The sequence below is a fragment of the Equus przewalskii genome, chromosome 2, assembly GCF_037783145.1.
Source record: "Equus przewalskii isolate Varuska chromosome 2, EquPr2, whole genome shotgun sequence".
Taxonomy (NCBI): Eukaryota; Metazoa; Chordata; class Mammalia; order Perissodactyla; family Equidae; genus Equus; species Equus przewalskii.
In genome coordinates, this window is record NC_091832.1 from 118841470 (window position 1) to 118868006 (window position 26537).

A 26537-nucleotide genomic window follows, 5' to 3' on the forward strand; every position below is an offset into this window, starting at 1 on the left:
AGTCATTAAATATTTTCCAAAATACAGCACTGCATAATATTTCATTGTTTTGTTGGCTGGAATGCATTTGCCCTAACTTCCTTCACTTTGGTTTCTGCATCAAGTGGCTTCTTGTTTCCTTGGCTCTGGGACAGCTCTACCTGCCCTGACCCCAGATCTTCATCTTTGGTGCTCGGTCTCCAACGTTTCGGCAGCCCCCTGCAGCATAGCTCTGGTGTCCGGAGAGGCCTCCCAGCAAGTACATCTGCTCTTCTTGCTCTGAGTCTGCCCAGAACCTCCCTGCCCTCCCCAGCTCCCCTCTGCCAGCCTCCTCCAGAATCCAGGATCAGCCCATTGGTCTCAGAAACCTTGCCAATGAGAGGTAACGGGCGAGGGCTCTTCAGCCCAGCCCAGCCTGATCTGAAGCTGGTTACAAGGAATGCTAGTCCCCAAAGTTAAGTAATCCCACGGTCAAATCCACTTGAGAAATGATGCACATTATATGCCTCTCAGAGCGATTCACAATGACCATTAGCACATTGAGAAGTCTTACAGTTAACAAACCTACTTAGGTTGACTAATGCCTAGAATCTCTCACATTTATTCGACCTCAGCACTTTTTCAGGCATTAACTTGCATAATATCCTAGAGAACTAATGTTCTATGAAACACTTTGAGAAGCTCTGCCCCATCCCCTTAGTGAAAGAACAAGAATTTCATGCTACGTCAGAAAACTTTAGTGTTGCTCAAATCATGCCTATCAGGGCTAGCCCTGCAAATACATCTGATTATAATTCTGTTCACACCATCTAAAATCCTCGGGTCCCTCAAGTTGAAATTAATTTAAAAATATGTTCATAATATTTCATATCACACATTAATCACACAGCATTTAAACACTCCCCATCATAGTTATTCCTATAAAATACAGTAATCTTTTGTATTCCATAGTAATTAACAATTTATAAACGCTTTTACTTGTATAATGTCTGATGCTTGAAAGCACTCTATGAGAATGGAAGGCCAGAGACATTCCTTCCATTTCGCAGATGAGAACATTGAGGTGGAAGGCACGGTAACTTGTCCAAAGTCACGTGACTCATGAACAAGAGGGTGAGAATGAAAACTAGATCTTCCTACTTGCTGGGTTCTACTCTGAGCCCCTCCATTTCGTGCGCCCCGACCTTGTGTGCAGATTCCCTCTCAATGACTTTTCACTATTTCTCAACATCAAGCTTAAAATTTAGAGGCACATTAGATTTAGAGTTTTCAGAGAATGTGTGTTTCAGTGCTATATTAAGCTGTATCAGGATGAGAGGAAGACAGTAGCCTGAAGTAACTTTGCTCATTTGGGAAGGACCATCAGAATCATCAAGTTAAACTTAGCTCGTTCAAGCGCAGGAAGGGTTACTTAGATTAAAGAAACTGAATCTAATATACAATTCCATTTCATTCCATTCAACAAATATTTTTGAGTGCCTACCATGTCCCAGGCCCTGTACGACCGTCTGAGGGAAAAACATCAGAGGGTTAGATAGCTGCCTGTAACCCTGCACTCTAACGCACCTGGCACATAGGGAAGTGATCAGATTACAAAAACATGTTTAAGAAAATCCTCATTGCAATCAATACAGGGTCAGATTCGACTGTTATGTATCTTTGGACCCCATCGTTTGAGACAGATTTGGAAAACAAAGAGAGTTCAAAGGGTAGGCCAAGAAGGTTGCTAAGCAGGTTGAAAACCAGTATTTCTAAGAAGATTTATGAAACAGAAGTTACTGAGCCCAAAAAGGAAGGAGTTGAGTAATTTCCTGAGAGTATTCCCTGAATACTAAATGGAGTACGGGGTCTGGAGACAAGAACCAGCTGTCTCCATCAGCCTGAGTACCTGACAACGCTGAAGAGGTGTAAGCCGTAATTGATGAATTTACATGAAGGTTAAATATAAGAAAGGGGACCCCAACAGTGGGGTGGGTTACTGGAAGAGACTTCAGTCACCTTCAGAGATTTTGGATATAATTGGGATAATTATTTTAAAACCTCACAAGGATGTCACACATGGGTAATTAATTGATGTGGGCATAGATGGACATTTTTAGGCCCCAAATTAAATGCCAAAAGGCTATTATAACTATTCCACCTGGACCACCTATTTCGAGTTTAAATAACTGTTTTGCTGTTTTGAACACCTTTCCTTTGTAGGGGTAACACAAGGACAAAATCTCCAGCTTCAGTGGTATTTTGTTTAGTCATGCGCCACACAACGATGTTTCGGTCAAGGACCGACCACTTACGATGATGGTCCCATAAGATTAGAACCATGTAGCCTAGGTGTGCAGTGGGCTGTACCATCTAGGTTTGTATAAGTCATTCTGTGACGTTCGCACAACGATGACATTGCCTAATGACACATGTCTCAGAACGTGTCCCCCTCACTAAGTGACGCATGACTGTAGACCCAGAGAAAACACTGTTTTAAGGGGTTCTTTCTTAAATCTTTCTGACATGAAAAATTTGTGTACCTTCAAACAAGCCAAGGTTCAAATAATAAAACATAAAGCAAATTATTTGAACTAGTTTCAGAAGCTAGGAAATATATACTTTGAGACATTATCTCTGAATTGAAATCATTTCCCTTCTCATTAACATCAAATTTTCAGATTTAATAATACACTGAATAGAGTACCAATCTCCAGAGAGGAAGGGAGGGAGGGAGACAGAGAGAAAGAAAAGATGGTGGAAGGACGCACACCAAAAAGCTCCCCATAGTATTAAAATAAGTAACAATCAGGGCTGGCCCGGTGGTGTAGTGGTTAAGTTCATGCGCTCCGCTTCAGCAGCCTGGGGTTCACAGGTCCAGATCCCGAGTGTGGACCTACACACTGCTCATCAAGCCATGCTGTGGCAGCATCCCACATAAAAACAATAGAGGAAGACTGGCACAGATGTTAGCTCAGTGACAATCTTCCTCAAGCAAAAAGAGGAAGATTGGCAACAGATGTTAGCTCAGAGCTACTCTTCCTCACCAAAAAAAAAAAAATTTAATCAGAAAAGAATATATTTTAATTCTTAAATATAGATTAAATGTGTTATTATATTAAATTAGCTTTTGTATGGAAAAGTTGATTACATGATAATTTATTTTATTTTAAAATATTATGAGGGATCCATCTACTCATTCATTCCTTTGTTCCACAAATAGTGTTCCAGTGCCCATTATGTGCAAGGCATTATTTCAGGTTTTTGAGATATACCAGTGAACAAAACAAAGATCCTGGCCCTCAAAAATCTTATATTCTGGTAAGGAGAGACAAAAATAGACATTATAAACAAGTAAACAATAAAGTATATTGGAAGGTGATAAACACTATTTAAAAAAGAAAAGCAGTAGGGAGCAGCAAGGTCAGGTGTTCGGGTGGCAGCTGGAGTCCCAGAACAGAAGAGGGTCAGGGCAGCCTCCCCGGGAAGCTGAGATTTGCATGGAGGTGACAAAGTGAGCCAAGCTGATAGCATGGGAGAGGAAGAGGGAACAGCTGGAGCAAAAGTCCTGTGGGAGGAGTCTGAGGGTGAGGGAGGGTGCCGGGCCGTGAGGGCAGAGGGCCAGGAGCTGAGGCCATCAGGACTCTGTGGGATGCTGGGAGGGCATAAGGTCTTCCTGCACCAAGTGGCTGCTGGTGCAGAGCTGTGACAATGACACCTCATTTCAGTTCTGAAAGGTCCCCTGGCTGCTGGCTTGAGAAGAGCCACAGGAGACAGGGGGGTTGGGGAGGAGACCGGCTGGAGGGCCAGCAGTACAGGTCCACGGGGCCTCCCCGTAATTCTGCAGTCCACGAGCTGCTGCTGTTACTCACTAGGTGGCAAAACCACCTTCACTTAATCTGGCCCAAATGTCTTTAGTGGCCAAATTCATGTAAATATTCGTATTTCACTGTGGAAAGACTTGACGTGCTTCAGTTTGTAACATACAGCACACGCACCACAGTCCTTCTCTAGTCGGAAGATGCTGGATTCCACAACTCATCTGGATATGGGATTTGGGACCTGTGCTTGGGGGAAGCATGGCCCGGGCCCGGGTGGTGGCACTGGAGATGGTGAGCAGTGGCCACACTTAAGACCTAATTTGAAGTAGGGCTCACAGGATTTCCACACAGACTGGATGTGGGGTACGCAGAGGAACAAGAGGACGCCAAGATCTTCGGCTTCAGCAATCTGTAGGACGGAGATGCCGTATCCTGGGGGGCGAAAGGCTGTGGGGAGAATGGGCTTGGGGTGACGGTCAGGAAGAATTAGACACGTTGAGTCTGAGACATCTATTTTCATCCAGCTGGAGAGGTCAAACAGGCAGAGGATACAGGAGTCTAGAGTTTGGGGAGAAGTCTAGGCTACAGGGGTATTTGTGCTATAATTTGTCTTCCTTGATTTCCTTTCAGAATCTTTACAGTTTTTTCTCAAGGGGACAACACACACACACACACACACATAAAGAATAGCCTTGCTTAACAACCTCTTCCGTTAAAGAAATATGTATATTTCAATGTAAAGAAAAATGCAATTGAAGTATGGGGCCACTTGGAGACTGCCAGGCAGTCTGAAAATTCATGAAATGAGGAGACCTGAGTTCTGTTCTCAGACCAGAGGAAGATAAGGATGGCGTAGAAAGTTACTATCCCAGAAGTGAAGAAAATATTCAGTGAAGAAATGGTGTTGAACTAAAATAGTGCTGAGGTTTTCTGTTTCACAATGAATAATAACAAGTTACTTGTCCTGAATTAAAAACTGAGAACCTTTCCCTAATTCAGAATATACGCTGCAATCACAAGATAGCAAATTAAGCAGTGTCCACAATCCCCTCACAGGTGCTGAGAGTAACCGGCAGCCACGGCTGAAGACGAAAGGGAGTGGAATTTAATTTTTGGCAGGATGTCCCGAGCAGCAATGCTATCTGTGGCATGCAGCAGCCCGGGCACAGGATCAAGGGAATTCCTCCCCCGGGCACGTCTGCAAGTCACCCTCTGCTGGAACGAGTGCTCTCAGACACCATTGGAAGTCCACGCTTCCCCAATTCTGTCCTGCTAAATTCTACTGGTGAACTTCAGCATTATTTTTAATTCATTTGTGTGTCGGTATGGAAAGGAATAATAGGAAGAGAGACTTTTCAAAAAGAGAAAACATTAAGACTCAGAAAGATGTTGACGTCTATGTTAGAGTGTCTTTTTACATTAAACAGCCAAGTTTTTATGACCATACTTTAAGGCAGTGAAATAATATAAATATTATATTTACTTAAGCACCCATGAATAAAAATCTCATTGTATGATCACAAAGAGATGAAGAAAACAAAGCAGAAGAGTAAGAAAGAGAGGGATGACAGAGAGGGAGGGGAAAAAGGGAGGAAGGGAGGAGAAAAATTACAAAAATTTGCTTTTCAAAAAGTAAGCGAGATGCACATATAAAATGTATTATTAGATGGACCACCTAATTCCTCTAAAAATTATATCTATTGCTCAGAATACACAGAATTACAACTACATCAGAATTAGACAATCTCAAGCTATCTAAACGGACAATGACCTAGAGGAAAACATTTAATTGAGAGTCACATACAAGAAAAAAAAGAAGCTTTTTCTCTTTTAAAAAATCACAAAGGTCAGTATTCTTTTCATGTGGTAAAAATGGCAACAGTGTTCAAAAGAAAAGGAGCAGAGTTTAGTCCATCACGGGGAAAAGGAAAGGAAGAGAAGAAACTAAAACATCACAGGAGAAGAGGAGACAGGCGACAGGACACAAAGGCGGCTGGGAACAGGCCACGTGGACCGCAACCGGCGGCTCAGCACCAGGACAGGCAGAGGCGTAAAGTGCACATTTTGGTGGGTACTAACATTAGGGAACAACCTCTTCCTCCTTCCAAACCTGCTTCTTTCCCTACAGCCTCCATCCCCAGAGGCAGTCCCACCCTCTCCCAGCCAGCCAGTAGAATTCTGGGCGTCTTCCAGACCTAACCAGCTAACAGCACACACGAGGGCCAGCTGTCCAGCTTTTCCCGCCCGCCCTGGACTCGACCCTCCAGTTTCCTGCACAGGCTGTGCTGCCTCCCAGCCCTGTGCCCATGTCCCGTCCCGTTGACTAGAACGCCTCCCTCACTGCTCCCTGCCCACAGACTGACAAGGTGCCACTTCTCTCCGCTCCCATAATGTCCTACACAACCTTCACTGACCTGCTTCCACAGTCCCCTTCTGGGTGACTGTCCTCTCCACCAGACTGAAACCTTCTCTGTTTTATCTTGGAAATAAGCCCAATGCCTCATCAGGGCCCGGCACTCTAAAGACACTCAGAAATGTTTCCTGACCCACTGAACATTTAGACTGAACGTTAAATGGCACGAGATACATTTGCTTCCCCATCTCCGAGAGTTCTCAAGTAAACCCGAGTACGTCAGAATTCCCACACTGGATAGGAACTGTGGTGTACTCTGTGGCTCCTTCCGTTTCTACACACTCCCTTATTTGTCCGATCGACGGACTTTTATTTAGCTCCTTATAATATCTAACAGTAGGGATGTATCACTTAGGCTTTGTACAGCTAGTTCTTTTTACGAGTTTGATTCTTAGTTCAGGGCTTGGCCTGTGGTGGAAATGTCATCATAAAGAGCTCCTTTAAAAGGGGCTCACACAAAAAACCGTGAGCAGCCAAAGCAATCCCGAGAAAGAAACAAGGCAGGAGGCAGCACGCTTCCTGATTTCAAGCTACACTATAAGGCCACAGCCATCAGAACAGTATGATACTGGCATAAAAGTAGACACACAGACCGATGGGACAGAACCGAGAACCCAGAAATAAGCTCACACCCATATGGTCAACTAACATCTGACAAGGGAGCCAACACTACTCAATGCAGAAAAGTCAGTCTCTTCAATAAATGGTGCTGGGACAACCGGATACTCACATGCATGTCTTAAAGCACAAACGACAAAAATCAAAAATAATCAAGTGGGACTACGCCAAACTAAAAAGCTTCTGCAGAGCAAAATAGACGATGAACAAAATGAAAAGACAACCTACAGATGGGAAAAAACCTTGCAAACCATGTATCTGATAAGAAGTGAATATCTAAAATATACAAGGAATTCACACAACTCAATAGCAAAAAATACATAAATAAATAATCCAATTAAATAATGGGCAGAGGAACTGAATAGACATTTGTCCAGAGAAGTTGCTCAACATCACTAATCATCAGGGAAATGCAAATCAATACCACAATGATATCACCTCACACCTGTTAGAATGGCTATTATCAAAAAGACAAGAAATAAGTGTTGGTGAGGATGTGGAGAAAAAGGAACCTTGTGCACTGTTGGTGGGAATGTAAATTGGTGCAGCCACCATGGAAAACAGAAAGGAGGTTCCTCAAAAAATTAAAAATACAAATAACATATGATCCAGCAATCCTACTTCTGGGAATACATCCAAAGGAAATGAAAAAACTGTTGAAGAGATATCTGCATCCCCATGTTCACGGCAGCATTATTTACAATAACCAAGACATGGAAACAACGTAAGTATCCACTGATGGATAAATGGACAAAGAAGTTGTGGTATAAACATACAATGGAATATAATTCAGCCACAAAAAATGAGGACATCCTACCATTTGAGACAACATGGATGGACCTTGAGGGCATTATGCTAAGTGAAATAAGTCAGACAGGAAAGACAAATACTGTATAATCTCACTTATATGTGAAATCTAAAAAACAACAAACAAACTCATAAAAAAGAGCCCAGGTTTGTGGTTACCAGAGGCAGGGGGAGGGGGAGGAGGAATTGGAGGAAGGTGATAAAAAGGTCCAAACCTCCAGCTACAAGTTAAATAAGTACCAGGGATGTAATGGACAGCATTATGACTATAGTTAACTCTACTTTATGATTTACAGGAAAGTTGTTAAGAAAGGAAATCCTAAGAGTTCTCATCATAAGGAAAAATACATATAGTTTTTCTTTTATTTTGTATCTAGATGAGATGATGGATGTTAACTAAACTTACTGTGGTGATCATTTCACAATATATATAAGGCCAACCATTATGCTGTACACCTTAAACTTATACAATGCTGTATGTCAATTATATCTCAATAAAACTGGGGAGAAAACCCTCAAAAACAATATGCCAGCATTTATATGACTTACTGAACACGTCTCCTCTGGGTTTCTGAGGATCTGTCTGTATCCTGTTGTCGACTGTACTCTCTCTTGGAGATGTAGCGGCAGCTGGCGCCATGGTTGTCAGTCCGGTGGTTGGTCTTTCTGGGGTTGCTGGTGGTGGAGGGGTTCCGAGTTCAGTGGGTGGGGGTGTGGGTGGGGGTGGGGTAGACTGTGGCGTGGGCTCTGGGGTAGGTCTTGTTGTTGGCTCAGCAGTGGGCCTCCTGGTAATGACAGGAGGAATATATGGCGTCTTCAGAGGCCACCGAGTACCTCCAACATCAGGAATCCAGTTACCGCGTCCTCCGTCTCCCTTTGAGATGGTGCCATTTCCCTTTGGCACGTGAATGGGCCCCGATGGTTCGATCATGACTTTTGGAATATCTAAGGGACAAAAGACTTAAATTAGTATGTAACCACCTCCCCTAAAAAAGTAAAAGACCAAATTGTAAAAAACAAACACGTCAAAATCTCTCATGCCAGCTAGGCCACTGAAGCGGACTGTGCCAAACTTAACCCCTAGGCCACAGGGCTGGCCCCGGGAATGACCTTCTAATAGCAGAACAAGGGGGCCTGAAACAGAGGAATGGAAAGTGTAGGATATATTCAGATTAGCCCACCATCACAATCTAATGCTAACGACAAACATTTATGTCCAATTTTAGCAAACCCAAATTCCCAGGGAGGGCTCTATCATTTCTTGCCAGCTAAAGGGAAGCGGTTGAGAGATTTTAATCAAGGAATTGAATGCCTTTAAGATTAGGGTGTATTACTGAGTCTTTAGTTTTTAAAAATACCTGAGCAAGGGAAGTTACTGTCTGTGGAAAGCATAGACTAATATGTCCAGCTATGAAAACCGTACTTCCTTGATCATTAATCTTACTCCTTATCTTCCCTAGTAACGGCCTGGCTGTGACCCTGCGTGTCCTGCTGGAACTCAGAGCAGAGAGACAGCATCACTCACACACACAGCTCCGTCCGTTGCCATGGTACCCGTCTTTACATTTGCACCTGTAGGCCCCGGGGATGTTGTAGCACCCAGCGAAGCTGCTGCACTGGTACCGCCCCAGGGCGCACTCGTCGATGTCTGCAGCGGGAAGCGGGGACAGAGGCTTACTGGGGAGATAAATATGATGACATAAAAATATGTACAGCCTCAAAAAGTTTGTTTTGGGCAATGTGAAGGTCTGTGTAAAGCTGGCAGATAAAAAGACGACGTAAAGTACACGTGCGTCCAGAACGACCAGCGGTTGACCTGGACTTCTGTTTGTTGAATTTAACACCAGGACCCACACTGCCCCCGACAGCCCGTCGTCACCAGCTAAGAGACCTTTCTGCGCCACAGGAAGAAAGACACATAGCAGTGGTTGGGGTTCGTTACCGTGACATTGGTATTTGCCTCCAATGTACATGAGGTCGAAGCCTTTATGACACTTGCAGACGTAGCTCCCAAAAGTGTTGACACACTGCCTAAATCTAGGGCAGGACGCTCTTCCAGTGGCACATTCATCAACATCTAGAACACAAGTCAACTGCATCTTAGGAAGAACAGCAGCATGTTGAGATGGAGTGGATTTTAAAATAAATAACAGTCTGCAAATGGTTGCCTGGCACACAGTGGCCCATCCTAAGTGTTCTCCAGCTGGCTGCTCCCACAGGAACATGAATTCCCATCTCTAAATTCCAGCTCATCCTCCTGATCTGTCCTCCGCCTGCACTGCATCTCAGCACACCCTGCACCTGCATCCACCCAGACGTGAGTCATCCTTGACAACCCTGTTTCCCATAACCCCCAACTCACCAAGCCCCGTTATTCTACTTCTGGAAAACTCTGAGCTCATCGACTCTGCTCTTCACCCACTGCCACTACACTGGTCCAAGCTACCACCCCAGGTCAGACTGTTATAGGAACCTCCAAATCCGTCTGTCCTGCCAATCCTACCCCTCCAAAGCACTCTCACTCAACTGTCAAAATGATTCTATGAAAACATCACCATGCTTAAAACTCTTCAACCGTCTCCACCGCTTTCTGAATTAAATCCTCATTCCTCACCTTGTCCTGCAACAAACGACCCTTGCCTTCCTCACCGGTTGTCTCTCAAGCCACCGCCCCTCGCCCCACACTCTGTGCTTCAGCCACGTGACCTCCTTTCTTTCGGATCCTCACAGGCGCCGGCCTCCCCTTCCTGCAGCCCTGAAGCCTTCCACCTGCTGGCTGAGCCTCACAGGCCAACAGCCAGGCCTCACACTAGGCCTTTCCTCAAACACCATTTTCTAAAATAGACCCTTTCTGCTCTCTCTTAGGGCCTCCTATAACTACTTCGTATTGTTTGCATTTTATTGGGTATTTGTTTCTTTTCTGTTTCCTGCATTAGAAAATCAGCCTATGAGAATAAAAATCTTGTCTGCTCTGCCCGCTACTGTATATCCAGCACTTAGCACAGTGCCTGGGAGACAGCAAATCTCTCTGGAATCGCCAAATGCTCCATTCATTCAGCCAAGGAAAGTGGAGAATTGAGGTATTTGTCCAGTGCCCACTATGCGCCAGGTGCTGGGCGAACCTCTTTGCAGACATGATCTCATTCAGCCCTCCCAAGGGTTCTGTGTGGCTTTCCTCCCATTTTAAAGACCAGGAGACTCAAGCTCAAAGAAAGGCAGTCTCTCGCCTGATGTTACTCTCTCAAGGATGGGCAATCAGGCTGCAACCAAAGCCCAGACTCTCGCCACAATCTTCCTAATTGACAGGGAGGACAGTCCAGCTCTTCAGCACAACCCACACCAGCTCGCCTGTCCACTGTTCAGCTTCATCACTCCTGCCTCTTCCGTTCTAGAAACACTGGGCTCCCGGATACTTCAGGGCCTCGCACGTGTGGTTCCGCTGCCTGGGGCTTCCTCCGATCCCTCATGTTTAGGGAGACAGATTTCCCTGGTCCGTTCACGGAGAGCAGTTCTCCTCTGGGACATCCGCTCTCCTCTAAAGGGAAGCTGTCACCTGATGTGAGGACCTGCCCCCCTCCCACACCTCCCTCCTGTGGCTGAGAGAGACGCCGTTTCACAACTCACCCACACAGGTCCTCCCGTCGGGGGCCAGCTGCAGGCCAGGAGAGGGACACTGGCACCGGATCTGTCCTTTGACAACATCACAGCCATACTGACAGTTGGCCATGGAGCACGTCAGGGCACCTGGGAAGAGCGTGACTGTGTGACTTACACAGTTGGGAACAGTCTATAACTGAAATAAGGATGTTTTCATTTGTCCTGAAATCAGCGACACTGAATGAAAATGAAGACGAACAGGCCTCAAGGATCCAACAATCTAGAGAAAGTAAAAAATGTGGGGAGGGACGGGAAGACCCTCCTCCCCCAGGGATGAGTAAGAAGTGACCCAGCTCCGTCACCATCTGCAGAAGACCTTTAAAGAATCTGAAGAATTAAAATACAAATGTAAAACTTTATCTTACATGGATTATCTGGAAATTCTTCCAGCGGCCAAGGAAAGTGGAGAATTGAGGTATTTGTCCAGATTACTCATGCTCAATGCTGGTCTCAACTAAAACGTCGAGTAACTGTCTCAACCACGCGTTAAGCTTCTCTCGGGAGAGATCTCCCCTGAGCTGCACGATGTTCGAGGCTCTAGCATTACCGCCACAGGCTATGAAACGTGGACTCACCTCACTCCAAAAAGGACCGCGGACCGCGCTACATATACAGCACTAAGTGAGATGAACTAGCCTTTTCTGTTTTATAAAATGCAACCCAGATAAACTGATAATTAACCAATTGATAATTAAGTAATTGAACTGATAATTGAGTAAAAATAAAAATCAAGTCATCAATTGTTGAATACCATATAAACACAACCCCGATTCAACGTCCCGCCTGCAGAGAATCTTAGGGCATGGTCCATCTCATAAACACATCCACATGCTCGCAGGGACACCACACATTTCTATACATTTCTTTCTAATAAAGACACACACGAAATCTACTTTTTTGTTATTATACTCATTTAGCTTTTCATTTGAAGTAGGGTTTTTTTTTTTTTAGAAAAGGGACATAATATAGTCTTTAGGCTATTATAAAGAAGCATAAAAGTGAAGTGAGAAGGTACTTGTGAATGGTTTATAATCAATCACAGACTTGATGTATTTTCTACCAGCAAACAGTTTAGTGTCCATCCTTACGGACAGCACAACAGTCCCTACACAGCCACTAATGTTCTTTTCCTAGATGGAATAGTTCTATGCCCAGATAGAAGATAGGGAAAAATATGTTGGGAAAAACATTAGAAAATACACTTAGTTTTGTGATTCTTGTTCTAGATACCATTTCCAAATCAACTTAACATGGGCACCCATGGTCAAAGAATGCTAGACGTCTAAAATGCGCCACTCTTGTGTTGGCTTTCAATTTGTTAGGCACTCACAGAGACACAAGCTCACATCCTGCTTAGGATGAGGGCTGGGAGCCCACTTTCCCACACCACCATAGCACCAGAGCACCCAAGAAACAGTGAGGATTCTTGACGTACTTGCGCAGGACCCATCTGGCATCAGCATGTAGCCATTGAGACAGTAGCACTTGTAGCTGCCGTAGGTGTTCATGCACCTGTGCTTGCAGGGCCGCGGCTTCAGGCCACACTCGTTGAGATCTGAAAGAACGGGGTTGAGGCAGAAAAAGGACAAAAGCTCAACACCAGCGTAAACCACTTCAGACACATGTCCGTGTTGGAGAATGGAGGAGAACAGGAGGTCATGTCCTTCAAAGGCAGAGCCTGTGCGCGCTGTCTGAATCTGGACACTGGTCCCACCAGGGACGACCAAGAGTCCTCTATCAGAGGTGGCCTTCTAACAACAAGAGGCCGTGGGAACTTCTGGAGCTTAAATTACACAACGCACGTGGTCTCTGACCACAGGGGATGGTTAGGAAGGGCCTCCTCACAGACACGTGGCTCCCTTCTCACCCCAGAAACAGCAGCACTCAGCTCCTCATGGGGAGGGTGCTCTGTCACCTGCTGGCCCCAACATCCTCCAAACATTGACCAGATTCACTCCTGACTATGTGAGCGAGCTTTTCAATGTCCTCCCACCTCTGCTTAAAGAAGATACTGTGTGAGCCTACTTTGGTTTACAAGAAGGATACGATGTCAAAGCACCGGACAACTTTGACCTTCCACAGGAAAGCTTCATGAATTACCATCATGGTTTTTCTTGGTCAATCTTACAGATTCTATCCTGAGCTCACATTAAAGAAGAAACTTCAGTATCCTACTTTGTGCATTCAAGTCACACAGTAAAAAACAAAAAAAGTTAAGGGCATATGGAAATACTAATGGACTATCATTATGTATTTTAGGTTTTTTAGTTTAAATATCAATATGAAATGAATTAATAAACTTCACATTATAAGAATTCCCCAGCCCAAGTTGAGCACTGCCTGGAGGGAACATAAAACTCCTAATGACAAATGAACACTGAAATAGCAAAATACCCGAAACATAGACTTCATTAAAGAGAAATGCAACCTCATGTCTATTTTGTGTGGAACTGTGAGCATAAGCACCTGATTAGCATAATTTAATTATCTATTAATCCATAGCGTCAAATCAGAAATACAGATATATCTAGCGACAAGCTGTTTCTGAATATAATCAAATTTAAATCTAACCTCATTTATTAGAAAGCTATGTATTTCACTTAAACCATCAAGTTACATTGTTTTTTAAAACCACCAAATAATTATTGCATCTAAAATTTTTTTCATATTTTACTGACTTTCCAACATGGCCTTTCTCTAACCTTCACACAATGTAAGCAGAGCCCCAGCTGGGCGAAGCCAGGGAGGGTCACATACATAAACCAGATGCCTTGTCGTCTCCTACGCTTTCTTCAATTTTCTACTTTATTGTCTCTTGCCCGTCAAGGGATTTCAAACAAAATCACATTTTAAAATATTTCAAAAAAAATTTCCTCAAAGAAGGTGACTTGCAGATTATAGCATCAACAAAAATTTGATTTCTCCCTCTGTTAAAGGAAGTAAAAATTTTAAATCAAGGAAGAAAGACAGAAAAAGAAATTCACTCCACTTCTCATATTCTTCCACCTTGTATTTCAATATTTATTAAAGCTTAGAGTCAGGGAGTCGTTTCTTATGTTCTAAGAAGAGTGAATTGTCATTCCGAACGGGTCCCTGCGGACTCATGGCTGGCTATGATAAATCCCTGACTTATATTACAGTAAATAGTATTTAAATCTGAGTACATTGTTAGAGAAAGGCTTTGTGTTTTAAATATTTTTCTGCACCAAGCAAAAATAGAACAGAAAAGCAAAACAATAGAGTAAGACTGAATTCTGTATCTCAACTGAAGGCTACTGACAGACATAAAACATGTCAATTAAGAACCCTTAGGTTTATTTTTAAAGAGCCACAGAAACTTCTGTGGGTTTCCTGATGGGAACTGGTCAGAAGTTTATAGCTCCAGGCAACTCATATACTAGGAGTATTTGTGCTGCTGGAAATTTCTCTAGACACCATCCACAGACTGAAGCTGAGCCCAGCTGAGGCAGCTCAGTCTTGGCCATAAAGCGTCCCTTAGGATTGCTGCGAGCATCTTTGTGATACAGACTGGGGCTGCTGGTGGTCTTCAACCCAAATTTATCCTTCCCTTCCCACGGGAAAAAGCACTTTGGGGTTAAGATTTGTGAAACTGAAAGAAAATAAAAATTCAATACAATGTCATAATCCAAAAAAAACCCTGGGAGTCAGTCTATGAAATGATGTAGAAAAGGAAATAAACATGCAGCTGTCAATGGGTAAATGCAGAGACATCTGTTGGCTATTTTACAATTATCAAATTGACAGATCAGTACCCAAATATGTTGAAAGCAACTGAAGAAAGCTGGACTCTAACAGCGGATGGCGGAGTGGGTGTCACCACCTTGGCTGGCGTTGGGGTCCCCAGTGACAGCCATCATTGCCCCATCGGCCACAGGCAGGTGTTTCCTAAAAACCTCACACTGACCCTCACAAAAACTACTGCAGAAGCAGGATTCCATAACAACCCATGGCTATCCAAACATCAGACTTTTGGTAAAGTAGGGAGCTTCAAAAGATTAAAGGCATCTGGTGTCCCGGTGACGAACTTCTTTTTCCCCAATTTTCTTCAGAGTTTCTAGTCTATTATATTATGATTGTATTATGATATATGATATTATATTATGATATATATTATTATTATACCTTACTTTCTTATCGACCTACTGCCTTATAAAATTGAGTTAATATGAGCTGCTTCCAAAATCTCTCAGACTGTATACCTAATAATGCTTGTGTTACTACCAAATTAAGTCTGAAACCCAAAAACGACACTTCCAGTTCATAGTAATTGCTCCTACAATAATAAGCAGAACAATATAAAGAACATGAAAACTCTCCTCGATTGCACTTTCTCAAATCAATCTTAAAAGTTGATAAAAACCTAGGAAGACTTCAATGTTTTCATTTTAAATTTACTTAATCTTGCTCTTTCTCTAGACATTAATAATGTAAGGAAAATCTATAATAAAAAATTAATGAATTCTATCCTATCACATCAAAGGACAGAACTCTACAATTAGACCAGTTACATTCGAATGCTTCAATTGCTGTGCAGGCAGTTCTTAAAGAGCATCAGTTACAGGCACGAGGAAATTCAAGCAGGTTGGTGGGTTCAAGAGCTTGGGGGTCGGGGAGGGGTGGGAAAGGAGCTAGTCCAGAACAAAAATGCAAGCTGCCAGCATTATAATTACACTTCAAGAAAAAAAGAATCAGAAATTTTATTAGCATGCAGACACTGAAAGCTTGAAAATCTGGAAGAGATTCATTGAATAAGATAACCCAATGGATTTTTAAGGAAAACAATCTTTCATTCATTTAATGCATTTGGACTTTTTTTCCTCCTTTGAGGCTTAAACTGGGCAATGTCTCAGAAGTCTAAGCTTTTACATATCTGACTGAAATGAAGGTCACAGGCAAATGGATGTCAGTACGTCAACTGCCATAACTTTATTCTTTAAACTATCAGTGTCTCTGAAATCAATCCCACTGCCCTACTTCTTTGTGCAGAAGATAAACAAATGAAGTTCCCTACCAGCAGAGACTAATTAATAGTTTAAATGATTTTAATTCAGTCATTCTAAGTTCCTAAATCTATGAGTGAGTGAAGGACAAAGTCTTTCAGAAGAAGAACTGTAAAATCATACTGCCACCTAACTGTTCTACAAAACTTTCCAGTGTAATGAAGACACTGACATCTTTGGTGTTTCCATTCTCAGACCAGCCCTGCAGGCAAACGTACTTCTAACAGGTTTGCTAAGACCCAGACACATTAAATGACTCGCTCACTATCATACAGCTACATAAGGGCTGTGCTGGAACCAGAACTCAGGCTTTCTAGCGTTGCAAAATGTACACCCCAAGAAGGAAGCTAAGGTGTGGTTTGATTTCCAGGTAACCTAAAACTCTACCCCTCAAATGTGGTGGTGGAGAAGATGACTGAGCACTTCTAAAACCTACTTAGCGAAAGCCATGAAAATCCCAGTCTCAGTTGCTTTGGAATTCCTGACTCCACTTACATAAGAAAACAAAAGTTATTTTGTTATCCGATTTTTAGAAAACGTTTGAAATCCAGAAAAGAAGAAGAAAGGCGATGATGCTTAAGGCAGTGAAAGGACAGTGGAGGCTCCAGGCTTTTGAGAGCAGAGAATCAGCCCCAGGCGACAGTGCCTGCTTCACACGCCCCGCAGGCAGCAGGCGGGGCCTTCCCAGTTTGTCTTGAGAACATTGGCAAGAAGTGGCAAACTGCAGGAAGCCGTGCGGGTGGGAGAGCAGACCACCCGAGACAAGGCACGCTCACCCCTTGAAGGCGCACTTGTGGCTCGCTGGTCCGGGGGTTGGGAAAAAGCCTGTTCGCTGCCGTGGTCAAGAGGAGTTGGGTAGAGGTGCTGGTCTTCACACCAGGGAGAAGGCAACAAGAGTCAACTCTGAGAGGATGTCACTATTAGCCCCAAACATCTTTATACGTATATATTAAACAGTTACATAACGTTGGTGGAGTTCAAAAAGAATGCTTTAGATACTTCATAAAAATTAGTTTGTAGTTCCGGTTTCTCTCTTTTTATGTTCTATTTTTCTTAAAATTTATCACTGCCATCTTTCTTCCCAAGGACACACACACATTATAAGTTAACAATCCATCATGCTCATACCAATTTTTTAAAAAAAAACACCAAAAAAGTGATGCTCATTTTTAAAAGCATGATTTTTATCATCAACGAAAAGAGAAAACTCAAAAAAACCAGATTATACAAATACTGATTACAATCACCCTGCTCTGTTTAGGGACACTGAGGTCTTAAATGACCAACTTAAGACTTTTTCCTATATTATTATGTTATACAACAGTTAAAATACTCCACAGTTATGCACAAATTTATGATTTGCATAAATACCTTATTTAAATAAGCAGCATGATAGATCATCAATGTTTCCATTCAAATGTAAGAACTTATATTACATTTAATTCAATTTTAATTAGAATATACAGAAGAAGCTTTCTGCCGAAAATGGTAACTGTTGCCATTAAGAGCTCACCGAAATATTCTAAGGTGGGTGAGACTCAAAAATCAGAGAGTCAAAAAGGCCATCACATCGTGTCTCCAGCTATCACAGTATTCACAGCAAGCTAAACTTCCTAACTGAAAGAACATTGGTTTCTGGGGGTGAAACCGCACATCTTTCTAAAAGCGAGGCTGTAAGGAGCTACCTCAATGTTAGGGATGGAGCACCGAGACCCGCGGGCCAGGGCCGGCACTCAACTGCCAGACTTAGCTAGTCCGCCAAAGCTCGCTGGCTGGTCCTGTGCTGCAAGGCACCGTTCTTCTCTTGGGACGAGGAACTCAACGCGTGAAACATTAGCCATGTCAAAACTTTAGTAACTGACACTTATAAATTGTTTCTTCTGAATTATTATAAAGCACACTGTGAATTCAAAAGAATATCTTTTATTCCTGAAAATATGCAATGATATGATGGATGACATGCTAAAAATCATTTCCTAAAGGGGAAGTTACACGAAGATTATTATCCATAACAATATCCTTTTTTGGCTGAGAGGAAAGAGGATTTTTATGGGTACAGAGACTAAGGAGGGGGAAAAATGCATGAATAAAATCATCAGAGAAAGTAAGGTGGAAAAGGCAAATCTTGCCAGAGTTCGGGCTGGAATTTCACCTGCTGTGGAAGGGCCTGAGGGCCTCACGGAGCATGAGAAGGAGCAGTCCACGCCTATGCTTTTATATGTGACCCAGCCACGGCAAATCCAGAAAATGACTCAGAGGAAGAGCAAGCCACCACCAGCAGGTCCACACCAGTCCTGTGCCAGGGTTGTTAAACTAAGCCCGTCCCGCAGCGGCCTTGCCCCGCTGTGCAGCCGTCCGGCCTCTCGCCAGCAGCTGAAAAGCACTGTTAAGTGCTTGTCATTTGCTCACGCTGTTCACTAAGCCAAGCAAATTTCGGGCAGCGATTCTTAAAAAGTCACAACTCACCACAAAAGTTTTAGCAGATAACTTGCCTTATACCAAAAGCTACTTTGAATCGAAAGCTAATTTCCAGTTCTGTGAAAATATTTCAAATATACCTCTTCTTGAGATTTTTCTCAAGAAAAAAGAAACCTGTTTGACTTTCCATATCTCGGAGGCATGTTTTCCACTTTACTAAAATGTATGGTCTGGATAAAACCAGTCTCGGTTAATTTGCTGTGTAGCGGACACAGACAATCTGCTCTAGCCGTGTTTCGGGGGGGGTCTCTCACCAGCTCTCCCACTTACCCAGCTCGCTCCTGGAGCCTCTCAGCCCGATGAGCTCTCAGTCCAGGACTCAGACACCGGCCACGGTGCCGCGCTGGACGAGTCCACGGAACCCTTTCAAGTTCCGACGGCATTGAGGACCAAGAACCATTACACCAAACAGCCACTCACTTAACAAACATGTAATGTGCACGTCTCACACGAAAGTCATCCTAATAAGTGTTCAGGAAGCCAGCAATCAGAAAGACACCACAAAGCTTCCTGCTCTCAGAGAACGTAAACCTTTCCACCAGGAACCTGCCACAGTGGCTTTTTTTGGTAAGGAAGGCAAAGAGAGAGATGATTAAAACACATATGTTTACTGTAAGCTGGAGCTCTATATTCAAGATGGGACTTGAAATTACATTTTCAGTGTCAGCACTATTTTTGCCGATGAGAAATCCCATTTTGCTACTAATGAAATCCTCTTCCCCCTCAGGAAGAGGGAGGCAAGACCTCAACTCAGTTATTTCCATTTTTCTTTAGAGAAACAGTTATGTCTTTAGTGTCTTTGAAGCATATTAAAGTTGATGCAGCTCCCGCAACTAAGTTTAAATGAATTTCTCTGCAATCTCAACAGTGGCTTCCTTTAATAATCTTCTTTGTATAAATTCCTGGCATCGGGACAACAAAGTTTTACGGTGCTGACATATTAATGAAACCTCTGATGGCTTACGTTCACACTTTAAGAAAGAAGCATCTGGGACTCTAAGATCGACACTGATAACTCAGTAATGAGAACAGAACATGCTGCTACTTGTGAACTTAGACTGGAGAAGGAAAGTCAAATAGATTTTAAAAAGAGTAAACTGAGACAATAAGAACCCCACTTATTTAAAAAATACTACCCAGGTATGTCAGTAAAATCCAAGTTAAAAAAAATATTATAAGATAGAAAAGAAGCAATGGAAAAAATCAGTTATCGATCAAGTAACAGCGAATACAGAACAGGCTTTAGAATAACAGCTTGTCCTACCACTGGACACGTCCCATTTTACTAGCACGGATTTCATCTGAGAGTCCAGGAAGAATTACATGTACTCTCAAACATCAGTGTTCTGGACCGCTGTGAAAACCGTGTCCATAAATCACAAGTGTGCATGACACACCTCAGAGAGGATCACATATTGAAGAAAAGAGCTTTTCAGAAATATGGTTTCTGTATGAGATGCAGTCAAGTGTCTATGGGACAGTGAGACCCCACAGAATTGTTTCATTTGATGTTTAAAATGATAGGGAGTATTTAACTTAAGAAATGAGTAAAAAATTGACTTTTATCCTTGTATCTTTCTAGTGAAATCTAACCCGAGCTTTTCTTTACACATAATGGTGGAAAGTTTCTGGTTGAAATTAGTGAAAAAGACAAGCCCTGTCAGACTTTTAGCACGGGTCAGAGCTTCACAGTTCCAAGGATATTTTCTTCAGCCAAAACTAAATGGGTAGAAAGGACACAAATTATTTAGACAATAGTTCCATTGACAGAGTAGGTCTTTTCCCAACTAATTCTGTGAACTTGGACAAGACACCTAATATCCCTGATAGCTCTTTCAAATGGAAAATGAAATAAGAATGTTATTATTTATAGCTTAATTACAGTAAATAGCACTCTACCGCCTAAGGTGGTTGTAATGATGAACACACAGAGTAAACGTAAAACACTCGGGCACTGGGAGTCTAAATAAGTGTTAGCTTTGATAAGTAATTGATGCCCATTAAAAATAGGTTGCTAAGTTAACAGAAATCTTTATTTCTCAGAGGAACATCGCAAACTGGTCAACAGTTGAAGGGTATTTAATCACAAAATAGAAGGGCTCAGAATTTGAAGGGACCCAAAATTTCAAGTCAAACTTCCTACCTGACTTCGAGAATTAAAGTGCTTTCATCTCACTGGGGCCCAGAGAGGCTAGCCATCTGGCAAAGCTTCCCAACCCGTTAGCGGAAGAACAAGGAGGAGAAGAAATGTAAGGCTTCTGATATTCCTGATGCTGAGATTCTCCTCTTCAAATACGTTTTAATTATTAGCAGTGAGTAAGAACAAGAGGATGAAATTCTTTTGTCCTCCAATGAAATGAATTTTAAAAGATTTACCATTATTATACGTTTTATCTTTCAGCAAAATGGCAGCTCACATATTTGGGAACACTAGTCATGGGAAACTGGTTTGTATTCCAGGCAGGAACAGGGCTCATGACAGTTCCCTCGTGTCTCCCCATGCCCTACCTTGACTGCAGGTTTTCCCGGCGTATCCAGGATGACACCTGCACTTGTCTGGTCCGACACATTCCCCGTGTTTGCACTGTGGCCGGCACACAGCTGTGGAAAGAGGACACTGTGCATTATTTCCAGGTCAGCAGCACACCAACCATATAGCATCTATGTCGTGTCCTAGTTTGATGATAAAAGAAAAACAAAGAACTTACAACAGAGTAGCAGAAATATACAAATCACTATGTCCTGAGTGGTAAACACTCTGAGACTACACACTCGGACACATGTGTATTGTATGTGTGTGTGTGTCACGTGGGGCTGGAATATTTGCTGAACTTAGGACAATACTCAAATAGTCAAAAAAAGAAAAAACTATGTGAAACTCTGTATAAACACAATTGATGTTGGTCAATAGTTATAACTTTACAATAACCTGCACTCATAATTTCAAACTCATTCTCTCAAATACACTTCAAAAAGTAGTTCTTAACCCAAAGGTATCGGTTATGTATAAACTCCAAGTAAATTTCCAATTAAATAATAAAATACTTATTTCATTGAAAATGGTGTTTCTAAGTATGAAATGGTTCAAAATGAAACAAAAACTAAAATTCAATATTTTCAGAACTTCGACTTAAGAATACTTCTGTCATCTTGCTCTTTCTTAACCTTAAGATGCATTGCAATTGCTCATCAATCTATAATGGCCTTTCTATAGCCAATCACAGTAAATGGAAAATTTATTTACTATCTTCCATCAATTGAGCTTGTCTTCACTCAAGACCCAAATATGGTAAATCATGACTCCCATCTTTTCAGTCTTCAATTCCCACCAAGATACTGGTTAGAACTTATTCTGCTTATGCTGTACCAATGATTCTCAGATGGGGCATTTTTGCCCCCTATGGGACATCTGGCATAAGTGGAGACATTTTGGGTGTCACACTGGGGAAAGGGTGCTACTGTGTCTAGTGGGTAGAATACAGGGAGGCTGCTAAACATCCGACAATGCTCAGATAACCCCACAAACACAAATCATCCAGCTCAAAATGCGATGGTGCCAGATCGAGAAACCTTGCTCTATATCACATATGTGCATGGTGATATGCCAGACACTAAAATAGATGAAAAATCATTGTATAGCATGGTCACTGGTCTCAAAAAACTTACAATCTAGACAAAGAGGCAAAACAATCATGTTTTTAATTCAAGGCAACTTTTACTTATGAGTAAAATGGGTGGTGCATACAAAATATGTGAAGAAATCACCACATGAGCATACACATAGATTTGTACAGAAAGCCCCATGGAAGAGGTCTGAGTCGGATCTTGAAGCCTGGTGGACAGAGAAGTGGGAAGCTATGCAAGGTAAGAAGAATCACACGGCAGATTAGACCATCATTCATTTAGGGGACACTGAGGAGGCTGACAAGCTGAGGGGTGATGCTGGAGGAGGGCAAGACGTAGACAATCACAGGTGGGTGGCATCAGCTGATGACGTTCCCTCAATTTCAGACTGAGGATTATACACTTTATCTATAGAAAATGGGACGTTTCTGGAAGTTTACCATCATCAGGACAATTACCTGATCAAAATCAAAACTCTGGGAAGATTAGCATGGTGATGATATGGAGGATGGACTGGGGAGCGCCTAGCTGACATGAGGAAGGCACAATTGGTGTCTGTGACAGGAAGAGATGGGCTTCAGGAACCAGGGAGGGAAGAGCAGACGGGTCTCGAAGACCAAGAAGAACAGGGTCACCACGACGCTGAGTCCCCAGGCCTGACACCTGCCCCATCCCATAGTGGCCCATGCCATTCTCCGTTCTGGGTGTGCTCCCTGTTTCCTCTCTGACAATTCTCAAACATCATTTCCTTCGAAACTCTAACACTCCTGTGAAAGGGGCGTGCGTGTCATTTTTGGTTGTTTTTCTACATTTCCTCCCTGGCTCTCACTAACCCATCCCTCACCTGGCACTCCATGGGTTTATCTGCCAAGCTGACTTCCAGGGCTCTCCTGCCTGTTTCTCACCCCAAGTGGACCCTGCACCACCCTGATCCTCAGACGGTGCTGCTCAATAGGTGTTTAATTAAAACCCTTGCAGAAAGAAGGACGAGCAGAGTGTAAAATGTAAATAGTAGAGAAATATACTTAGACAATCACAAAATTCTGTTTCAGACATGGCATGAAATTCAAAGGGAAACAATGTGTTCAGATCTGTAAGAAGAAACGAGCTATCTAGGAGGACCTTCCAATATTATCTTTCAGTCAACTGGACACCTGGTAGACGGTTTACACGCTCATTTTAAAACAAGTCCCAGAAACAAGCCATTCCTTATGAAATTTCCAGGCCCCATCACTGAGAAAGGCAAGTTGGAAAGAAATCTTTTAATCTTAAAAAGATGTTCCATAAATCTTAACGATTGTCTACGAACACAGCCTGAAGGAGCGGCACAACAGTGCGGCGCCCAGGGCCCCGTGTTTAAACAGAAAAAGGACACATCTCAAAATCATTAAGCGTAAGTCAAGGTAACAAGTGCCCCAAGTAAGTGGAATTTGAAAATATCTCTAGAAACATGAAAAGGTAGTTTAGAAAGGAGCACTTAAAAACACGGGACAGTTGGGGCCAGCCCTGTGACCAAGTGGTTAAGTTCGCCTGCTCTGCTTCAGCAGCCCAGGGTTTTGCCGGTTCGAATCCTGGGCACGGACATGGCGCCACTCATCAAGCCATGCTGAGGCGGTGTCCCACATGCCACAACTAGAGGGACTTACAACTAAGAATACACAACTATGGGGCTGGCCCCGTGGCCGAGTGGTTAGGTTTGCGTGCTCCGCTTCGGTGGCCCAGGGTTTTGCCAGTTCAAATCCTGGGCGTGGACATGGCACCGCTCATTGGGCCATGCTGAGGCCACGGCCCACGTACCACAACTGGAAGGACGCACAAATAAAAATACACAACTATGTACCAGCGGCTTAGGGGAGAAAAAGAAAAAATAAAATCTTTAAAAAAAAGAAAAAAGAATACACAACTATGTACCCGGGGGCTACGGGGAGAAAACGGAAAAATAAAATCTTAAAAAAAAAAACACCCCACGGAAAAGTTTATTAGAAGAGGACGCTGTACGGAACTATGCAACTCAAGCGCCCGGCCGGACCGCCTTCTGACCCCCAGATCAGCTTGGTGACCATCCACCCATGGGCTTTCAGGGTTTTATGGGAAGAGAAGTCGTTACTGTCCCGTCCCCTTCTTGTGTCTGTTCTCGGGGGAGTGCCTGACCTCAGGCACATCGAACGACACATTCCAAGAGGCCGGCTGTTCCTGTTCCTGACACGTTTAGAGTCGGTCTTTTCAAACACACTGCTGTCTGCACTTCCACCCAAGAGACCACTCACTGAAGAGCCAGCCGCCTAGCACAGGCCAGCCAACAGCTATTATGGTGGATGCGCATGTGCTGATAGAACCAATTTTATTCCTCTTACAAAAAGAAAATCATTTGAAAAACGTTGCACAAAAGGACTTTCTCCTGTTATCTTGCTGGCATAAGGTCTGCAACAGGACTCAATAAACATCTATTGAAGACATTATATACAATTATGATACCAGACAAGTCGGGGGAGGAGGAGAGAGTCCCTGAGGATATGAAAAATTAACTGTGAAACTACACTACATTGGCCCAAACCGAGCAAGGGCTGTGACAGACAGATGAGAGGAAAGAAGGAAGGGGCAGGGGCCGGTCCTGGGAAGGCCTCCTGGAGGAAACGAGACAGGAGCAGCGCCTTGGAGGCGAGAGGCAGAGACAGTGGCGCAGGAGACAGGCCATTTAGAAATACAGAATGCAGCAGGGCGGGGAAGGACGACCAAGGGGGTGCTCAGTGCGCGCCACGTGTTCTGCTGGAGACGGAGCTGCGTGCCCACAGCAGCAGATGAGATGCAAAGCCAGGCAGGGCAGGTCACGAAAGGCACTGGTGGCAGAAGCTGTGGGGTGCTTATCAAAATCTCTTTTTCCTTCTTCTTTACAGTACAATGGCTTTTTAGGGGAATAGGGAATGAGTTAGCAATGGAAAACGACATTCCCTACCCTGCCTGGCAGATAAGCACAGCCAACTGTATGTAAACAGAAGTTACTGGGTGGGGCTTCTGGAACGCTACTTTAAAAGGGGGCTGACTAGGATGTTCTCCTCTGTCTTCTTGCCTGGAATGTAGAAGTGGCTGAGCTACAGGGGCCACTTTGTGACCAGGAGGAGGACCTTGAGAACGGAAAAGACGCAGAGCAAGAAGTCATAGTATTAACCCTCACTGCCATCTTAGAAATTTAGGGCACTGCTCTTTATGTCACTGCTCCCTGCAGCCAAAAACAATTCCTAACTAACTCTCCTTGAGCACAAGCCTACGGAATCTGGACTGAATTTGTGTTTATTATCCAACCGGCAAATGTTTTCTCGGGATACATACTTAAGATAGAAACGGTGCGAGTAAATCCTAGTAAGGAAATACAACTTGTCAAATTTATTTTATACCTGCAATATCATACTCATAGAAGTATCTAAAGAACCTCATTTCTATATCTAAAAAATTAGATTAGAAAATACATACCCATCTTGAGACTAGAGAAAAATGATTCCCAACTTCTGTGTAAACCGACTCACCGTTTGATAACCTACGCCACTGCAACGCGAGCTCTCAGTGGCCAGCACACACCAGCCTCTACAAGCTGCTGTGCATGCAGGTCAGGGAAAAACAAAAGAATAAGTGGCTTTTTGAGTGGTCCATTTTAGAGTGGTCTTCTAAAAACATCAAAAACAGACAAGACATGATGTGTAGGAAATGATCTCTGTTGTTGCTACAGGTTAATCACAAAAGGCAGCATTGTTTCTCTGACCTTCATGCGGATTAGCGACAAGAAGTCTAGGCATACTTGATGGCCCACTGTCCTCGGGCATCCACATATGGTTTAGCAGCTCAGTTAATAAAAGTCAGGTGAGGGTCACAGACAGTCAATGAATGACAGATTTTTCCTCCCCAAAATCAGATGCCAGAATTAAGCCCAAATGGGCAAATCACACTCAAAATTTACTCTCTAACATTCCAGCAACATAATCTCCAGAGCGTCCTTAGTATAACCTCCAAAACATTGCTTTAACTAGGAAAAGAAGCAAGTCTCAACTCGCAGATCAAACACAGCTCTTGAATGCCCCACGTCCGAGCCTCTTCTGTATGACTGAAATTGAAAACATCACTCTCAAAGATGCATCCTGCCTGAGGTAA

General features: G+C 43.2%; 1 protein-coding gene across 16 annotated transcripts in view; it reads right to left on the reverse strand.

Annotated features, from left to right (window-relative positions):
* NPNT (nephronectin) overlaps positions 1-26537 on the reverse strand; it is an 87649-nt gene that overhangs the window by 32916 nt on the left and 28196 nt on the right. For 10 of the 16 annotated variants that reach the window (XM_070611810.1, XM_070611812.1, XM_070611811.1 and 7 more), the window contains 7 exons: positions 21282-21374; positions 17072-17164; positions 12710-12829; positions 11242-11361; positions 9560-9694; positions 9143-9265; positions 8167-8562 (listed from right to left, as the gene is read on the reverse strand). In XM_070611810.1, coding sequence (XP_070467911.1) covers positions 8167-8562; positions 9143-9265; positions 9560-9694; positions 11242-11361; positions 12710-12829; positions 17072-17164; positions 21282-21374 — 1080 coding nt within the window. The remainder of the gene's footprint in view (positions 1-8166; positions 8563-9142; positions 9266-9559; positions 9695-11241; positions 11362-12709; positions 12830-17071; positions 17165-21281; positions 21375-26537) is intronic. The other 6 variants (XM_070611805.1, XM_070611802.1, XM_070611804.1 and 3 more) reach the window with 1 other exon arrangement.